General features: G+C 35.2%; 1 protein-coding gene across 2 annotated transcripts in view; it reads left to right on the top strand.

Annotated features, from left to right (window-relative positions):
• cd2ap (CD2-associated protein) overlaps positions 1-15,464 on the top strand; it is an 85,610-nt gene that overhangs the window by 39,586 nt on the left and 30,560 nt on the right. Inside the window, exons 4-10 of one of the 2 annotated variants that reach the window (XM_079831120.1) lie at positions 2,252-2,352; positions 3,636-3,756; positions 4,822-4,991; positions 10,678-10,771; positions 12,604-12,698; positions 14,475-14,540; positions 14,639-14,692. In XM_079831120.1, coding sequence (XP_079687246.1) covers positions 2,252-2,352; positions 3,636-3,756; positions 4,822-4,991; positions 10,678-10,771; positions 12,604-12,698; positions 14,475-14,540; positions 14,639-14,692 — 701 coding nt within the window. Of the gene's footprint in view, positions 1-2,251; positions 2,353-3,635; positions 3,757-4,821; positions 4,992-10,677; positions 10,772-12,603; positions 12,699-14,332; positions 14,432-14,474; positions 14,541-14,638; positions 14,693-15,464 lie in introns of both variants that reach the window. The other variant, XM_079831119.1, reaches the window with a different exon arrangement.

Genomic DNA, 15,464 nt, shown 5'->3' with positions numbered 1-15,464 from the left:
ATCCCTACCAACTATGTGATATTTATCCCCGGGAATGAGAATTTTAGCAGGCAGCCCTGCAAAAAAACCCACACATATTTAACCCCCCGAACGCGATGTTTTTCCAGAGAACCTCCCCGAAACGCGATTGGGCTTGTTTTGGGCTAGTTTTGAGTAACGAATGGGTGGGTTTTGTTGTGAAAACCTGGCAACCCTGCTGCCAGTGTTCTCTCGCGCAGCTGAACCGTGGCGCGTGTATTGCAACAGACGGTCACATTTTCCGGGGTTCTTCTCCGACCCCAGTACGTCTCGTGCTTTTATTTATTATGGGCTGCATATATCTCCTGTTAATGCGACCTGGTTCCCCTCTGTCCCAAATACATATGCATAATAACATGCTGTATATAGGTAGTTTGCATGATTAAAGTAACATTAAAGTTAAGATATGCCTCTAGCTTTAATCATTTAAATGTGTCTTTGAAGTTTGGGCAAAAACTTCTGGCAGCTTTAGTCGTTGTTTATGCACATGTATCTTCAAAATAGACGACTAGTTATGCTATATTAAAACTATGCTGAAAGCTCCTGTATGTGAACCTTTTGCAGATAAATACAAGTGCATTTTCGTTTACTATTGACACAAATCAATAAGTAAATCATACTCAACTACTATAGTAAACAACTTTTCCTAATTAGGCCTACTCTGTATACATTTTATGATGAATAGTATCATTATATATTATGTTTAAAAAGCTTCTTGTGTTAATATTTCATTATAAAATGGCATACTATGTACACTACCCTTCCTGAAATACAATTAATATTGTCATCATTCATTGATTTCATGTTAAAATAATATACAAATTCACTACCCTCTTTGAAATACAATAATCAGTAAAAAAGAATCATAAGATTAACCCGGAAAAATAATCGTTAGATTAGTCGACTAATCGAAAAAATAATCGTTAGATTAGTCGACAGAAAAAATTATCGTTAGTTGCAGCTCTACTTTCTTAAGACTAATTTGAAAAAAAAAAATTGCCATTCAGGCATTCTAGGAAATTTTTAAAGGTCAGTTTTAAAAAATAATGTAGTTTTAAGGTTATATATGGATTAATAGTAATAATAATATATGTATATAATATACACTACTGTTCAAAAGTTTGGGGTCAGTAAGATTTAAATTTTTTTTTAAATAATGTAGTTTTGAGGTTATATATGGATTAATAGTAATAATAATGTATGTATATAATATACACAACTGTTCAAAAGCTTGGGGTCAGTAAGATTTTTTAAAATGTTTTTAAAATAAGTATTTTATGCTCTGCAAGGTTGCATTTCTTTTATCAAAATAATTATAATTTAATTGCAAATTTTATTTTGATATATTTTAAAATGTTATTTATTCCTGTGATGACAAAGCTGGATTTTCAGCATCATTACTCCAGTCTTCAGTGTCACATGATCCTTCAGAAATCATTCTAATAAGCTGATTTGCTGCTCCAAAAACATGTCTTATTATTATCATCAATGTTGAAAACAATTGTACTGGCTAATATTTTTCTGGAAACCATGATTTTTTTTTTTCATGCTTCTTTGATGAATACAAAGTAAAAAAAATAAAAATAAAAAAGTTTATTTAAAAAAAAAAAAATCATTACAAATGTTTTTACTGTCTTTATAAACTTGCTGAATAAATGTTTTGATTTCTTTTTAAAAATCTCCAAACGTTTAAGTGGTAGTGTAATTGTTGAATAATTGCACCTTTCTCACAGCTAGTGACAGTTAATGTTTCTTAATTTGGCGTGTAATATGGAACACAATAGACCGTAGTCAGGTTAGACACCATATTGAATTTAACGTGGATGAAAAGGAGCTGCGAGGGATAGAATTACAGTCTTTACAATGGCAAGCACTGTATAAAGTTCACAACTCAAAACTTTCAAAACTGTTTTGTAGAGTTTGTGTCTATTGAATTTTGTTTTCTGATAGTGGTTTGGTCAGCTGAACTATCGGTATGTTGTTAAACAATAGCACAGTTCGTTGCGCGCACTGTACTTCTCCCCCTTACAGCTTTTCTGTTTAAAGGGTGCATGAATCATCTCAAGGAGAGGGTGTGGTTTTTGTGTATGTGTGCATTCTTCCTGATTGAGTTAGTCGTCACTCATAGAGCCCTCTTCAGGTAGCTAGGGGAAATGTATCCCTTTGCATGCTGCTGTTATTGGCTGAGCATATAAGGCCAGATCTAAAGTGACTTGTTGTGTTTTCATTGCAGAGCCCAAGAAGCGTCAGTGCAAAGCCCTGTTTGAGTATGTGCCACAGAATGAAGACGAGCTGGAACTGAAGCTTGGGGATATCATTGACATCACTGAGGAGGTCAGCAGCTTCTGTCTTTTGTATTTGATCTCACGACTGAGTGTTTTGACAATTGTGTTGAATATATTCTCTATTTACCCAAATTCTCTCACATGACATGAGGTGTGAGATGTGATGATAGTGAAAATGTTCCTTAATTTTAATTTCTCGCAAAATGGGCATCATTTGCCTGTAATTTCCCATTTTCTCAGCTTTTTCTCATGGGCTAATGATAAAATGTGGTATATTTATATAGTTTTAATAAAAGTTTCTTCCCAAACATTCTTTCATTCATTCATATCAGTGAATCTCAACCAGTGGGTTGAAGATCTATTCTGATAGGCTTGCAGGTGGCTAGGGTACATATCAAATGCAAACGAAACAATGTAAGTAACCCTATCATTGTGCATAGTTAGTAAATTAATAAAATAAATGTGCTTACAAAAGCGAAATGCTTTACTTCAGGGCTGCACGATTTGGGGGGGAAAATCGAACTGCTCTTTGCAATTTTTAAATAGTTTTAAAAGTTAAAACAATTGTGCTTGATTGTAGGGCTGCACAATTTTGGGCCATATTAATATGACTAATAATAATAATTAGTGTTATTATTGGTAAATACAATTATTAAACATTATATATGATTATCATTATTAAAAATAAAAATTGAGTATTTAATAATAATAATAATAATTAAAAATATATTTTTTTATTTTACAGAAAACTTGAAAAACTGCAGGGTAGCCTATAACTATAAATCATTTGAAAGGTGTAATGATTTATAATAAAATATTACATTACTATGATAAAAATCTGATAATAATTTTTACATTTGAAACGTGCAAAACACATGACTTGCCGCAATATATGGTGTGTTTGAGTTCAAGCCTTCTCGGGCAGTAAAAACATGTTATTAAATGTTGTCTTTTGATGGACAACAGGTTTATAATATCAATTATATAATTATTTTATTTTCAACTTTCAAAAATATTTTTTTTACAGTGTACTTTAAACCTGACTAGATTTAATGTGGGCCTATTTACAGCAAGGGTGGTTGTTTTTAATGGTGAATTATTGGCTGCTGAGTATGAAACCCTCATGGTTCAAGAGATTTTGTAATAATTTTAAACATTTGGGGACTTTGCGGGGTGATGATAATGAATTTAAATTTAGGAATCGAACAAATTGTGCTTTAAACGCTTTTGTTGCTGTGTTGGTTTGTCACTTGATGCTCAATGTTGAAAATTCACTTTGAAATTGAGCATTTGACAGTTCCTGTATTAGTGCTGACTGTGAGTGATTTTTAGGTTGAGGAGGGCTGGTGGAGCGGAAGCATGAATGGGAAGTCTGGACTTTTTCCTTCCAATTTTGTCAAAGAAATTGACTCAACTGAAGACACCGAGACCAGCGACGTTACAGAAGAGCCAGGTACCGCTCAACTAATCCTGTGATGTGGGCATGTCCTTTCAAGAAAACACTCAACAGAAAAACCTTTGTTGTTTTTTTGTACGTTTAAGGGTGTGCGTGCTGTGTTTTTGAGGTGTTAGACCTTGTCAAGGCATCTGCAGTGGGCAGAACCTTTTGTTCTTTTTTTTTTTTCTATTTTTTTTTTTTCTGTGGCAGTAGGCCAACCGAAGCCGCCTTTAATGTTTTAATGTTTCTTGAGCATCAAATCAGCATATTAGAATGATTTTTGAAGGATCATGTAACACTGAAGACTGGAGTAATGGCTTCTGAAAATCCAGTTTTGCATCACATGAATAAATTGCATTTTAATATAATTATTTTAAATTGGTATAATATTACACAATATAAGTTTTTACTATATTTTGAATATAAAGTTGTATTCTTTATATTACAGAAAAAAATTACAGATATAAACTGGGTATTATTTGACTGGTCCTGTGATCTCAACATCTCATGCACCTTTGAAGAAACAGCTCGCCCAAAAATAAAAATGTACTCTTGTGTTTCCAAATCCGTATGATTTTCTTTCTTCTGTGCAATCCAAAAGGAGAAATTCTAATTGTATGGGTTGTTCTTTACCACACAATTACAAAGAACGGACACTGAGGCTTTCAAGCATAAAGTATGCAGAAACATCATAATAAAAGTAGTCCATATGACTTTTGTATCGTATTCCAAGTTTTCTGATTTAATACAAAAGCTTTGTACGAGCAACAGACCGAACAGTCCGACTGAACAAATGATTTAGGTTAATTTCACAATCTTCAATCAGATAATTTTATTAAAAAAATCTCATAAGAACGATTCATTCATGAATGGGGCATCTCTACTTCTAGCATGAACTCTCAGGATCGCAGGGTAGCTAGGGCAGATGTCAAGATATTCAGTTCTAATGTCATTTTTTGTGAACTCATCCTTTAGATAACATCAGTTACTTTAGCAAATTACTTTTTAATTACTTTTTTTGATATCAGAACTTTGTAAAACGTGTTGTGGCAGTACTCATACAGAGGTGTGTGTTCACAGATAACGCAGATGGAGTGTCTAGCCCCACATCCCCTCACCCAGGCAATGGGGTCATGGCCCAGCCGAAGAAGATTATTGGCATCGGCTTTGGCGACATATTCAAAGAGGGCTCTGTAAAACTGAGAGTCTCCCCAAGAGGACCAACTGGAAATGAGGAAAAGAAAGAAAAAGTAAGTGTTGTTCTGCGCCTGACAATGTCTTTCCTTCCTGTAAACTGCAGTTCCGATCCCAATAATTGCAGCGAAGAAAACTTTTACTATTGCGATTGTCGCAAATGAAGCAGTCTAGTCAACATTATTTAGTTCATGGATTTCCACTATAATCAAAAATGATATAGCAAAGACGATGAATGTAACAATTTTTTGCTATAGCTTTTGTAGCAAGGGCGCCTCCATCTTGCAGTACTACAACCTGTGTCGTCATGGATTAATGAAAATTATTATAGATTCGATTCTGGTCTTTGATTTTTCTGCTTGGTTGCTGCAATCATTGCTAGTAATAGAAAAACTCATAATATCTGTCACCAAGTAGACCAATAGAGGGCTCCAGTGCTTTTTTCAAGGAAATTCTGATAAAAATAGACAATGAAAAACAAGTCAGGTCTCCAGCAGTGAAGGAAAAGTTGGTTCAAATCTTTATTGCACGGAATGCAAATGGATAAAAAAAAAGATGAAGGCAATGAAGATGACAGGATTAAAGGATTTATTTTGCGGTTTGCATCATCTTTGATCTCTGTATGTTGTAGAATGACGGACGGGTGTTTATAATTGTTGTGGTTCCTTTTAATTTCTGACAGTAACTATGGAAATCTTGAGGCAGTGGGGCTTTGTGTCTGAATGTGCATCAAAAACGAAGCAGTACTGTTCTCCTTTACAGCGCCAGTTGCACTTGTTCTTTGCTTTAAAGTGTCATGAAGCCTCCATGTTTTAGTCTGGTCTTTCACACCTCAGAGTTGCAAAAAGTCTCTGAAAATGGGCGTGTAAACCTGTGGAAATGTGGGAGTGTAGAGGGGGGGGAAGAGGGGAGACGACAGCAACCAATAAAACACAGACCTGCAACACACTTATTATATAGACACATGAATATTAAAATCTGGCCACGGAGAGAGAAAAAAAAAGTTGACTTGAGGGCACCTTGATGCATAAAAATCTAACCCTATATAACCTCAAACTGCCAAAACAAGGGGGAAACGCAGTAGAACATTTAAAATGTCTAATAATATTTTCAGTACATTAAAGGGTAACTTCAGTGATTTAGCATTAAGCTTTGTATTTAAACTGGGTCGTTTATGCAGTAGAAATGTGAAATTACTTTTGAATTTGGTGCCTTCTAGACTGAGAAAAAACAGAAAATGTATTTTTGTCTCACGTGGATGAAAGACAACAACTCCCAGAATACACTTGCTTCGCTGCCCTACGAGGCCACTCCGTACACCGTCGTTCAGTTAGAGAATAAACACTACAATTAAAAACTGAACGTATCTTTTCAATAAAGTTTGAGTGAGCCGAACGAAAGTCACGGCACAGACGCAGCAGTGTCAGATTTCATTCCTCACGAAGAGCTGAGCAGAGCTGAGGTAACGTTAAGCGTCAGTCTGGCACGTTTTCTGATCGCATATGGAAGCTAAACTATCACAGGAATTCATTGAAAAGTTGAAACACTCACTTTACTCTGCACCGCGCTGAGTATCCGTGATGATCCGTTATGATTGTCCGTGCGGCCGTCTGTGTATTACATTCTGTGCGTGAGATCTCTCCCCTATGGGCGGTTTGATAACATGCCGAACAACTCCATCTAATGGCTGTAGTCTTAAGTCTCTGGCCAAAAAATCCTCCGATGACGCAAAATGACGATATTTGCGTCATCTGAGGATTTTTTCCAGAAATAAAATGCATAATTCTCTCGTCTCAAGGGGATATGAGGGGGGGAAAGTACCATAATTCAAATATACTATCGGGTTTCTACTGATACAAAGCCTAATGCTAAATCACTGAAGTTACCCTTTAAGAGCACCACAGTTTCTAAACAAACGGCACACGTCAGTTTAACACAGAAAGAATAAAGGCATAATTACTTTTTTTGCCCATTATTCTTTGAATTTTCAGTCTACATCATTGTCTTCTGTGTGTAATCTATCGTGTCATCGCGTTCATAATCTGACATACGGCTGTATCAGTGTCCTTATTTGCACATATATTTCAGTGTGCATACACAGTGCTGGTCCATGTTTAGAGCACTTGAGTGTATATGAAATATGTCCATAAAAAACATGAAACGCGCTTGCTCCGGTCTGTATCTGATCTATATGATTCACGTGGTGAGCGTTGTTGTTAAACTCATCACGGTTGTGTGTAGAAACCGCTCTCACGCGCATGTTGTTTGAATTCTCCGCTGTAATGCGATTTCATGCGCAATACAGCGCAGTGATTGGGTTAAAAGAGTTCATACTCATGAATAATGCAGAGGAGCGCTCAGGAAACTGCTGACGTAGAATCATGCCGGCAGCCAGTCACACACTCCGAAAGCACGCTTCTACCTCACATTCCGTGACGTTGTTTCGACTTTGCTTTTCAACCCGGAAGAACGAAATTGCTCAGAAAACGCAAAAATAACCCATTTCCACTTATCGGTAAAATGTATGAGTGCTTTTAGTATTTTCAGCGATGTGCAGCCTGTACATATCTGTGCATGTCTCAAAAAATGTTTTTTGGGGTCTACTGTAAAACTCATTTTTATGTCCAGGAGCAATGCAATCGTGGCTTCCCTTTTTTCCTCTGATACCCTGCGGCTTTCCAGTTTCCATCTTTCACTGTTTCTGACTTTATCTTTCACTATCTGTCCTTCACTGTCTGTCTTTAACTGTCTCTCTACTGTTGTATTTTTTGAACTCAGGCAAGACAACCCTGTGACGTCACAGGTTTTAGTACTGCAAGATGGCGGCGCCTTTGCTACTAAAGCTATAACCAAAACATCTTTTTTATTTTAAATGGTTACATTTATCGTGTTTGTTATATATTTTTTGATTAGAGTGGAAATCCATATACTAACTAATGTTACTGACTGCTTAATTTCCACAAAATAGTGCAATATGAAATTATATCATTGTCTTGGCATGTATGAAAATCTGTTCTGCCCATTCCCATAGCCATAAGCAATGGAGCGTTGAAGTAATTACATGTCTAACTGCTCTACAAGTTTTGCCAATGATTGCTCGAGACCTTGCATATAGACAGACAGTCTCATGGTGAGACCTTCCTTTTTAGGCAATATGCCGCTATTTTTGGATTTCATTAGTTAGGGTGGCTGATTTTTGAAGCATTCTGGCATGCACTAGTTCTCTTATTTGTGCTTTGCACAGCTCAAACTGAGAGTAGAATATCCCTGTCTGGCCTTTTGTTACATCCGCAGACAGCTGGAATGCAAAGCACATTATAATTTCTAGAAGTGAAAAAGGCATTTTGTTTAAGGAATGGTTCACCCTAAAATGAAAATTAAGTCATAATTTACTCACCCTGGTGTTGTTCTAATAGTGTATGTCCTTTCTTTTTTGGACCAGAAAAGGAGAAAAGTAAAAAATAATTTGCTGTTGCGTTAGCCTGCGGAATGCGCAAGAATTACATTTCAAATGTGCACATTTATTACACAGGACATCAGTTCTGACTGGATCTCTTCCCTAATCGTCCCTCCCTAATATTTTCGTCTCGTTTTTATTTGTTGACGAAAATGACTAGATTTTCGGCATAGTTTTTTGTCAAAACTGTTTTTTTATTTAGTTATCGTCTCATTTTCGTCAGTGAAAAAAAAAGGTTGTTGATAAATTATTCATCAACGAAATTAACACTGCATGCAACATGTCATGTATTCAGGGGGTATACGATAGGGTTTGGTAAAAAAAAAATTAATTGAATGTATTATTTAACCAAAGTCCTTGGCCTTTGGTCTTTTTGTGCACAGCTATGGAGCGTTAGCCTTGCTCCGCCCTCATACGTACTTCCGCTCAATTTTCATTTTCCTTCAGTACTCTGTCCGAGATTGCGGTATATTCTCTGGTTTTCTCCGGTCAAATTTTAACTGGTCCAATCAGCGAACAGAGGGAGTGGCTGAGAACGACGACGTTGATGTCATGCGCTAGTTTGAGATATACGTCACGACCAAACTTTAGGTGATTTTAGCGATTGGTTATGGCAGATCCAATAGTTTTAAACTTCAACAGAGTACCCGCCTTCAAGGAAGTTAATGCTTGGATGGAGTGTGGCCAGACTGCAAATGAAATGTACAAGAGTCTGGTAGGACCAGGCTAATGGAGCGTGTGCATTTGTGAGACTATTAGCGCCACAGTTCACTCTGGCTCGCCCAGAAAAAGCACTCAAGTTGTGAGAAATCCAGATTAATAAAAATGCGGCATGAAATACGCCTAGAAATCCCCAAAAAAACTATCCGTGCTCTCTTCACTGAGTTGAATGATGACAGTGAGAATGACAGTTGACAAATGTGAAAGCATAACTTCTTGTTGTGACGAACACATGTAAAGCTCATGTATTTCATGTAGCGTTTTTCTTAGTCTTGATTGCTCACAACTTGCTTTTTCTGGACAAGTCTCACAAATGCGCATGTAACAAAACCATGCACAGAGTCACCAACACCAATAGCCAGAGTCAAGATTTTCGATAATATAAAAAGAAAGAACAGCATACTGCATTAGAAGTAAATTATGAATTAATTTTCTTTTTAACTTTTTTAATTAGTTATTTATTTTGATTTAATTTGTGTTTTCTGTATACAATATGTTTTCTTCATAATGTCATGCTTTTTATTTTTCCGCACACATTATAAGTGGATCTATATAAATTAATATATATAGCTGCCTTTATATTTGAAGGTCCTTTTCATTAAAATGTTTTGAAACCCCTAATATAAATAATATGTATTATATTATATCAGTGGTTCTCAAAGTGTGGTACGAGTACCACTAGTGGTACTCAGGCTGCCTCTAGTGGTACGAACAGGAATCACTAAATAATTTTCAAACACAATAAAAAAAATTTACATTTAATTACAGTACAGTTTTAATTTAACTTTTAGGTACAACACATTTTAATTGAATCATTATTTAATTATTTTATTTACCTGCATGTAAGCACAGTGCAGTGTTAATGTAACTGTGTATTTACAATGATAAAGTGGTTGACAACAATAAATATTAGGAATAAACTGCCTCAATTTTTAACTGTGCAGAGCTGTAGCTGAATAGTTAGGCCTACCATGCTACTGTATTTTAATGTTGGTCATTATAGTTTTTGTAATTGCTGAATACAAGTATTCATTTATTTAAAAAAAATGCACTGATCCCTCAAACAGTAGTGTACATGATATTAAAAGTTGTTAAATGTGCCACAAATCACTTTCCATGTTATTTTTAAGTCATTTAGGTCTGTTTACAGTATTAATGCATTTAACCAATGCTTCCTCTCTCCCTTTTTATCACATTTTGCATCCCATTATGCCATTCAGATTAGTTAAATCTTCTACTACGTCTTATCAAGAGCTCAGAGGTCATATATAATATGTAGGTTTCTTACTCAATATTTGCTTACTCACTAAAAAACAAACAAACAAAACAAAAACATTGGATTTTGTGTCTTTGCGCAGGTGCACTGCAAAATTCAAACTAAATTTGGCATGCTCTCCCATTTACTTTGTACATATCTAACAGGCAACAGTGGCTGTTGTTTACCCAGCATTCCTTTCATCCAGGCATGGCTGATCTGTCTCAGTCTGTACCTTCCAGTGTGCACCTGCATGTGTTTGTGTGGCTGCCGTGTCAGTAAATCCATTTGTGGTTCTGCTTCATTTTAGCCAATTCCATCATTACCATCTGCCACAAAACCCATCCCTTTGAGCACTCCTGAACCCCCTAAAGGAGAAAAAGAGGCAGAAAGCAAAGGAAAAGGTGAGTTCATGGGAAGGTTGACATAAAGCTCTACGTTTTAACCAAAATAATGATAGGAGATTTATGGAAATTGACCAGACATTATTGCCTGAATCTGACTGCAGTGATTATATGACTAACTGACATGAGTTTTCCTCCTCTTGGGAATCAGAAGCCCAAACTATCGATTAGTAATTGCTTTACCGGGGTTTCTGCTAGTCTTAAACAGTTTTAACTTAACCTTCTACAATTTAAGGCCTTATAAATGTCTTAAATTGGAGCAGAAAGTCTTACATTTAATATCATGGCATTAAATTAGGTCCTATGATTTCCCTGATCCAGAAAGCGGGTATGGAATAGCAGAATCCTTTCATAAAAATGGAATTTACTCTATAATGTGGAATGTAATGAAATTTGTGAACTTTTGGATGAATAAATCAAAAGTAGGACGGGTCAGTACATTTAAAGGGATAGTGTCATCATTTACTCATGCAAGTAAATAGTTCACTCAAAAATGGAAAACACAGAATTTGAAAAAAATAGAATTGAATTTGAGAAAAAATAAAACGCATTTCATAGAGCCCTAAAATTTTTAGTTTTTTTGTATAACTTTTTATTAATTGCTGTTACACTGTATAATTTTTATGATTTAAATTAATTAGACATGCTTTTTGACTTATACAATTTTATGTAACCATTAAAACGGAAAGCAAAAAAAAAGAATAATTAGGGATTCAATTCCAAAATTAAATTGCATGCACTGCAAAAAAAAAAAAAAAATTATATATATATATATATATATATATATATATATATATATATATATATATATATATATATATATATATATATATATATATATATATATATACATATATACATATATACATATATACATATATACATATATACATATATACATATATATATATATATATATATATATATATATATATATATATATATTTATTGCAGTGCATATATTATTTATTATTATTTATTATTTATTCCCTATTTACTATATATATATATCTTCCTCAGGATGTTTGTGTTCCAGTCCAAGAAATTAAGTCTTGTTTTCTGAGAAATTGAACAAAATTAAGTGAGTTTATGCTTAAAACAAGAAGTATCTGTCTATGGGTATGAAAATTACTTTTTCATTTTAATTAAGTTGATTTTTTCTGAACCCATTGGCAGATATTTGTTTTTGTTTTAATCATAAAAAAATCACTTTCACAAGATTTCTTATGTAATTTTGCTTCTCAAGTAAATGTATGTTGATTTAGGGATCTTTTCTATGTTTGGGAGCAGAGCTAATCAAACTTTTAAGGTTTTTTTTGTTGTTGTTGTTGTTGTTGTAAAATGAATTAAAAAGTAATGGAGATCTGTTGGAAATTGTATCTTCAAACTTTGAAGTGTTGCTAATACAACTCATTGAGTGCTTCCTAGACATTCACAGTTAGAGAACACATTGACATTGTTTCCTTCAATTTATTTCTTACATTTTCTTTAATTGGCCTTAAAAGGTCTTAAATTTGCCTTCATAAAACCTGCATAAACCCTGTTTACGTGTATATATAATGAATTGTGAAGTGCATTTTCTTATGCAAACACCATCAGATCTCAAGAGGAAGTAGGAAGGCTTGCAGATAGTTTTCACCAGCTATTATAGACCCCTTTTGGTGAAGCGCGGCCATTACTTTAAACATTAAATTATGTCTGCTCAACACAAGCAGAGCAAATAACTTGGCAATGTAGCACTTCAGGCACTCCACAGCTTTTTACAACACCAGTTTTTGGTAAAGAGTCTGCTGTAGAGATATATATATATATAATTTTTTTTCTCTCTGCAGTAAAGGAATACTGCAAGGCCACATTCACCTATGAAGCAACTAACCAAGATGAGCTGGATTTAAAGGAGGGTGACATCATCCACGTACTTAGTAAGGTACGTAACAGGCTGAGAAATGTCTTCTCAACCACAAATAAACAACGCTATTCAAGGAGCATTTTTAAGGCAAAGCATCCACATTAGGAACATTGGTAAATGAAAAGGAATAAGACTCTAGCTTTAGTGCTTAGTCATCATGCAGTGTAAACCAGTTTGGGCAGAAGGGCTCCACCTTTTGCAAAAATGTTCAAACCAGTTAATTCTGATTGCTTCATTTAGACCAGTTATACTATATCATGTACTGCATTTTAGTCTGGTGTGTGAAAACGCTTCCTGAAAAAGCAAGCTAAGGGAGTTATGTTAGATTTGTTACTCTAACCTACTTACCATTGTTTGTCATCATTGTCTAGCCTATCTAGTCTACCCTAAGGGGCCAAGCCCAACCCCTGAAAAACAACCCTACACAATAATCCCCCCTCCACCTAACTTTACACTTGGCACAATGGCAACCACCAAACCCAGACACCTACATCGGTTTGCCAGACAGAGAAGCGTGATTCGTCACTCCAGAGAATACTTCTTCACTGCTGTAGAGTCCAGTGGCGGCATTCTTTACACCACTGCATCCGATGCTTTGCATTGCACTTGATGATGTAAGGCTTGGATGCAGCTGCTCGGCCATGAAAACCCATTCCATGAAGCTCTCTACGCACTGTTCTTGAGCTAATCTGAAGAACACACGAAGTTTGGAGGTCTGTAGCTATTGACCCTGCAGAAATGTGGCGCCTTTTGTGCTCTGCACCTCAGCATGCGCTGACCCCGCTCTGTGATTTTACATGGCCTACCACTTCGTGGCTGAGTTGCTGTTGTTCCCAATTGCTTCCACTGTCATAATACACTAACAGTTGACCGTGGAATATTTAGTAGTGAGGAAATTTCATGAATGGACTTATTGCACAGGTGGCAACCTATCACGGTACCATGCTTGAATTCACTGAGCAAAATGATTTGGAGGGGTGTCCCAATATTTTTGACAATATAGTGCATGTCAGAGAGGTAGATTCAATGCTACATGTTAGAATTACATATTATACACCGTAATCATGGAGAATATTAATATATTATGCATGGGAATCGCTCTTGTTAATGGTTTAAAGGAAACGTTTACACAAAGATGAAAATAGTCTAAATCTGTATGGATTGTAATGCAATTTTTGCTATTACAGACAGAGCTCACAGATGGGGATTCTAATGTGAAAGCATTCTACAGAGATTGGAGACGAAGCGTTGTTTTTTTTTTGTATACCCTAGTGCGTGTGTTTGATCTTATCTGCGGACACTTTGAATGTTTTATGTTTTTTTTTTTTTTTACTGTAGCTGTTGTATATCATACTAATGACTTCTGTTCAGTTAGAAACCTGATGATGTGTGTGCTTTATTTTAGTTAAATCACATTGAGATCGTTTCACAAAGTCACCTATTGTTTGTCAAAGGCCTTGAGCAGGAAGCAGATCAAAGCCGGAAAATGTTTTATACATGACCACCATCTAGTGGCAATGGATATATCTACATTTCCCATACATCATGATGTGTATTTAAGCTTTTATGACATATTATTCAGAAACTGTTGTGTAGTATTTTATTAAATAAACCATTTATATTTAGAGTGGTTGATGGTTTTGATGTTTTAGGACACCGGAGAGCCGGGCTGGTGGAGAGGAGAGATTAACGGCAAAGAGGGAGTTTTCCCAGACAACTTTGTAGCTCTGCTCCCTGAGACAGACAAAGAGGTAAATTTACAGTCATTAATGCTGTTATTTATGTCTACCTTAGGAGTCATTATCTGGAAAGGAAATTGAACAACCCAATGCAGAGGTGCAATTTAGAGAATGCAGAAAGGAAAGTTATTACCTCAAAACTACCAGTTTACAGTTACGACAAGTAAAATCTTTTCACATTATCTGTAATCAAAAGTTATTATTTTCTTTTTTATACAGACACTAACATCCAAAGGCTCCATTAAGGTATCTTCTAAACAGGAACCAGAGGAGGTAAGCAATGCATATCTTTTGTCGGAAAATTGCTCATTAGAGTACTCTTCACTCATGGAAAAATATATCAGTTTTGCAGTCCTTTCACGTATCAATTTGTTCAAAAGCATTAAGACAGTTTTTTTTATATAGATAAATGCATACATTTCAAGATAGACATTACCATTCAAAAGGTGGACACACTTTCTTATTCTTTGTGTTTACAATAATAAAGTCATTCAAAACTGTAACAGAATTGGCCGTATGGGAATTATTTAGCGACCAATTATTTACTTATTCCAAAGTAGCCACCTACATTTTTGTTAAAACGTTTATATGTAGACACAATATTTTACAAAACTTATTCCAAGCATTATAGTATTGATTAAAATGTTTTTAAGATCATGAGCAACATGAATTAGGTCAATTGTGTCTTAACTTCTGACTTGAGTGTATATTGAGTGTCATCAAAAATATTGAGATGTTGTTTTAGCTAAATCTAGCCCTGCTCCTCAATGGTTTGCCTGTACTAAACATTTTAATCAAAGACTTTAAGAATCTAACAGCAGTCCAAATAATATCAGGGAATATCAAATTTACACTTGACTTTTTGTGATTCGCTGTTGGGCATTTGAGCTTGAAAGAAGCATTTAAATCAATTGCAGCCACTTATCTTCACCATGTGTTTCAGAAACACAGCTTCATTCTAGCTTTTGAGGTCTTACCCTGAGGGTGCGTGTTTAACCACATTTTGGCAAACTGTGGAACAACAGGCCCCCTTTTTATTGTGAAA

This window comes from Gobio gobio (assembly GCF_949357685.1).
Source record: "Gobio gobio genome assembly, chromosome: 12".
Lineage (NCBI taxonomy): Eukaryota > Metazoa > Chordata > Actinopteri > Cypriniformes > Gobionidae > Gobio > Gobio gobio.
This window is presented reverse-complemented; position numbering and strand designations above follow the sequence as displayed.